At 38.1% G+C, this 3,745-nt stretch overlaps 1 protein-coding gene across 2 annotated transcripts in view; it reads left to right on the top strand.

Moving 5' to 3' along the window:
* The window catches only part of LOC111405437 (probable pectate lyase 13), a 6,207-nt gene continuing 2,462 nt past the window's right edge, over positions 1-3,745 (top strand). Inside the window, exons 1-3 of one of the 2 annotated variants that reach the window (XM_023034315.1) lie at positions 1-463; positions 1,139-1,850; positions 1,972-2,163. In XM_023034315.1, the coding sequence (XP_022890083.1) occupies positions 327-463; positions 1,139-1,850; positions 1,972-2,163 (1,041 nt within the window). In that variant the 5' untranslated portion in view covers positions 1-326. Of the gene's footprint in view, positions 464-669; positions 805-1,138; positions 1,851-1,971; positions 2,164-3,745 lie in introns of those variants that run through there. The other variant, XM_023034316.1, reaches the window with a different exon arrangement.

The following is a 3,745-nucleotide window of genomic DNA, read 5'->3' as shown; positions in this document are numbered from 1 at the left end:
CTCTCTCTCTCTCTCTCTCTCTCACACACACACACTCTGAAAAGTCTTCTGTCATGGGGTTCTGTACCCATTGCAGCCGGTGCCAAAGTCTCTTGCTTTCTTTATCTTAAAATTAAAAAAAAGCAACTGATATTTGTTTTTTTCCTAAAATAACTATGTAATCAATGCATTATTATATAAGCAACACATTTTTTCTGAAATCTGCAACCTGAACTGTGCATTGAAGAAACAATACATTTCTTTCGTGGTTTAGTGTTGCTGTACAGAAGCAAATACAAGAAACAAGCAGGACCAGAACACTTCTACACCCCAACCCACCTCCAAGGATGCTCCCAGAAACCTGCATTTTCTTGTTTTGCTTCTTGATTTGTGTTCCTTCTTTGATTAAAGCAGCTACAAGTTTGAATCTCACTCTCCCAAGTCAACACCCCAACCCTGAAGCTGTGGCTCAAGAAGTACAGAGGTATGTGTACATATATACATACAGTACAGTATAGAGGCATTGTGCAAAATATGGCTTAATATCCCATATGGGTTGCTCATTACAGCATTTTGTCATGTTGGTTAGTGGACATTTCTCTATTTGTTTAGAAAGATGTGGGAAAAAGTTCTATTTGGGTTTTGCTTATTTCAGATCTTAAAGATTGGGTTTCTTCTTGAACAGTTCAACCAAAAAATCTGCGCCTGGGTTATGCTCATTCATGCAATTTGAAATTAGTGTGCCTTTTGTTCAGAGCATATAGTTTGAGAAGAACATTTCTCTTCATGACTTTCACTTTCCAATATGATTTTGAATCCATTGCGGTAATTTTTTCTTGGTTTGATTTTTGTAAATCATTTTTTACCTGGTATTCACTTACTTTATCAAGAAGCTACTTTGATTGTTTACATTACCCTGTTTTCTTATGGGCTTTTACACATTTCCCCAATTAATGAAGAAATGCCTTCTAGCTGTAGTCCATTATTGCATCCCAAAAGCACTATTTTTGTTTTCTTCACTATTAGCAATTTACATTAATGACATCCATATTTTTGCCCCAAAAATTGCAAATGTGCATGTTCCCATATATTTCCAACACAAACTGAATTACATCTTTGGTTTTCTCCTTTTGTTTTTGATTTTTATGATGTTTTACAGGAGTGTCAATGTATCCATATCAAGAAGGGATTTGCTATCCACCTCAATGAACGATCAGTCCCAATGTCTCACAGGTAATCCAATAGATGACTGTTGGAGGTGTGACTCCAACTGGGCCAACAACCGCCAACGCCTAGCGGACTGTGCCATTGGCTTTGGCCAGGGTGCATTGGGAGGCAAAGGCGGCCAGATATACGTAGTAAACGACTCCTCGGACCGTGACACAGTCAACCCCACCCCAGGCACCCTTCGTCATGCGGTCATCCAAGATGAACCTCTATGGATAGTTTTCCAGTCGAACATGGTTATTAAGCTCAAACACGAGCTCATTATTAACAGTTACAAGACGATTGATGGCCGTGGTGCGAATGTACAGATAACAGGCAATGGCTGCTTAACTTTGCAGTATGTTAGCAATGTGATAATTCACAATGTGCACATTTATGATTGTAGGCCCTCCGGGGACACTAACATTAGGTCAAGTCCAACACATTTTGGATATAGAAGCAAATCGGATGGTGATGGGATATCCATTTTCGGGTCGAGGAATATTTGGATTGATCATTGTGCTTTGTCCCATTGTACTGACGGCTTGGTTGATGCCATCATGGGATCCACTGCTATAACCATTTCTAATAGCTATTTTTCTTACCATGACGAAGTCATGCTCTTAGGACATGACGACAAATACTTGCCTGACTCTGGAATGCAGGTTATGAAAACTGTCTCATTACATGTTATAATCAGTCCCAGAACCAAAGATTTAACCACACGAGATTTGGTTACTCACCAATGTTAGTTCCACTCTTGAACTAAAATTTGCTTTTGTGCAGGTGACAATAGCTTTCAATTACTTTGGGGAAGGTTTGGTGCAGAGGATGCCAAGATGTAGGAGAGGTTACATTCACGTGGTGAACAACGATATTACTGAATGGAAGATGTATGCTATTGGTGGAAGTGGTAATCCAACCATTAATAGTCAGGGGAATCGCTACACAGCACCATCTGATCCAAGTGCTAAGGAGGTAATTTACATTTTAACTCAATATTTTTTATTTTCCTTTGCAAGATATTATGGTCTTAGCAGAGAAAATTATTGGTTTAGTAATTGTTGCTAGATGCAGTATAAAAAATTCATCATATTCTTATCAATAATTATATTCTTTTGTCCCCCTAACTGAAGAAAAAAATATACTATGATCTTCAAGGATGCAATTGAATGCCCTAATCCACATAATGTGGACCATGTTTGATACTTGCAAATGATGAAACCTTTAATTGTGTTTTAACACTTGTAGTTCATGGAAACTTGTGCACCAAAGCAACACTAACATTTCTCTAATCGTTATGGTTTTTGATTTTTTCCAGCCATTTCCCTGATTCTTAATTGCCATAATTTTGTCTCGTAAAATTTTTATGTTGATCATAAATTTGTTTCAACTTTTAATCAGAGGCTGTTTGGGAGTGATTTTGAGAATTGATTTTTTGACCGTCAGAAAAAAAGCAAGGTTCACCCGTGAGAGAAGAAGTCAAATATGACGGCTGAAATAGTGAAATAACGGTCAAAATATCAATTTTTTGGTGAAAAAATCGGGCCCAAACAGGCCCTCAATATAGCGCCGTGAAAGTGTGTGCATACTTAACTTTTGGAAATGTGGGTAGGCACCATTTATTACTCTATCCTAGGGGTGGGCGCGGGTCGGTTCGGTTCGGTTCTCTTTAGAACCGAACCGAACCAAACTTTTCGGGTATCTAGTAAATGGAACCGTCGGGTCCAAATATAATTATAGAACCGTTCGAGTTCGGTTCCATTCGGTTCGGTTCGGATCGGTTCGGTTCCGTTCGGTTCTGTACTATAATTAAATTTTTTAATATTTATAACAACGTTATATAAATACAACTAATGATACATTTAATAGTTTTGGAATGTCAGAGATTAGTAAACTACATTGTTCAAATGATCGCTACGATCAAAGCTTCAGTCGGGGAAAGTCACGGCTTCGATCGGAGGTCAGAGTGTCGGCCGACGATTGTATAAGTTTTGGAATATTAGATAGACTGCGAGAGTGAGTACGAGAGTCGAGACAACGTTATGCACTTTATTGTAGGTGTTTAGGGTTATTTAGTGGATTTGATCTTGTTTGGCTAAGAAATGAAACAATAAAATGGGTAATTGGGCCAAAAATTAAAAAATTAGAAATGAAACAAATTATTGGGCCAAAAATTTGGATTTAGAAATCATTAATTTGTTAATTTATTTAGAAAAAATTAAAATTAAAATAATTTAATTTACTCAATATAAAAGAAAATTAGAAAGATTCGGTTCTTATTCGGTTCTTCGTCTAGAACCGAGAACCGAACCGTACCCATCGGTTCTCAATTCAGATACCCGTTCGGGTATTTAATTTGACAAGAACCGTCGGGTTCGGATCGGTTCGGTTCGGGTTCGGTTCGGTCGGTTCGGTTCGGGAGATTTGCCCAGCCCTACTCTATCCTAGTGATAATGAACAGTCTTGAAAACGGGCCCTGCTGATTCGGCTGGGAAGAGAAATTGCTCAAAAACCTGTCCAGTTATATATAGTCTGAAAACAGTTCTTAAAAATGGTG

Source organism: Olea europaea, chromosome 12, assembly GCF_002742605.1.
Source record: "Olea europaea var. sylvestris chromosome 12, O_europaea_v1, whole genome shotgun sequence".
In the NCBI taxonomy this organism is placed as follows: domain Eukaryota; kingdom Viridiplantae; phylum Streptophyta; class Magnoliopsida; order Lamiales; family Oleaceae; genus Olea; species Olea europaea.
This window is presented reverse-complemented; position numbering and strand designations above follow the sequence as displayed.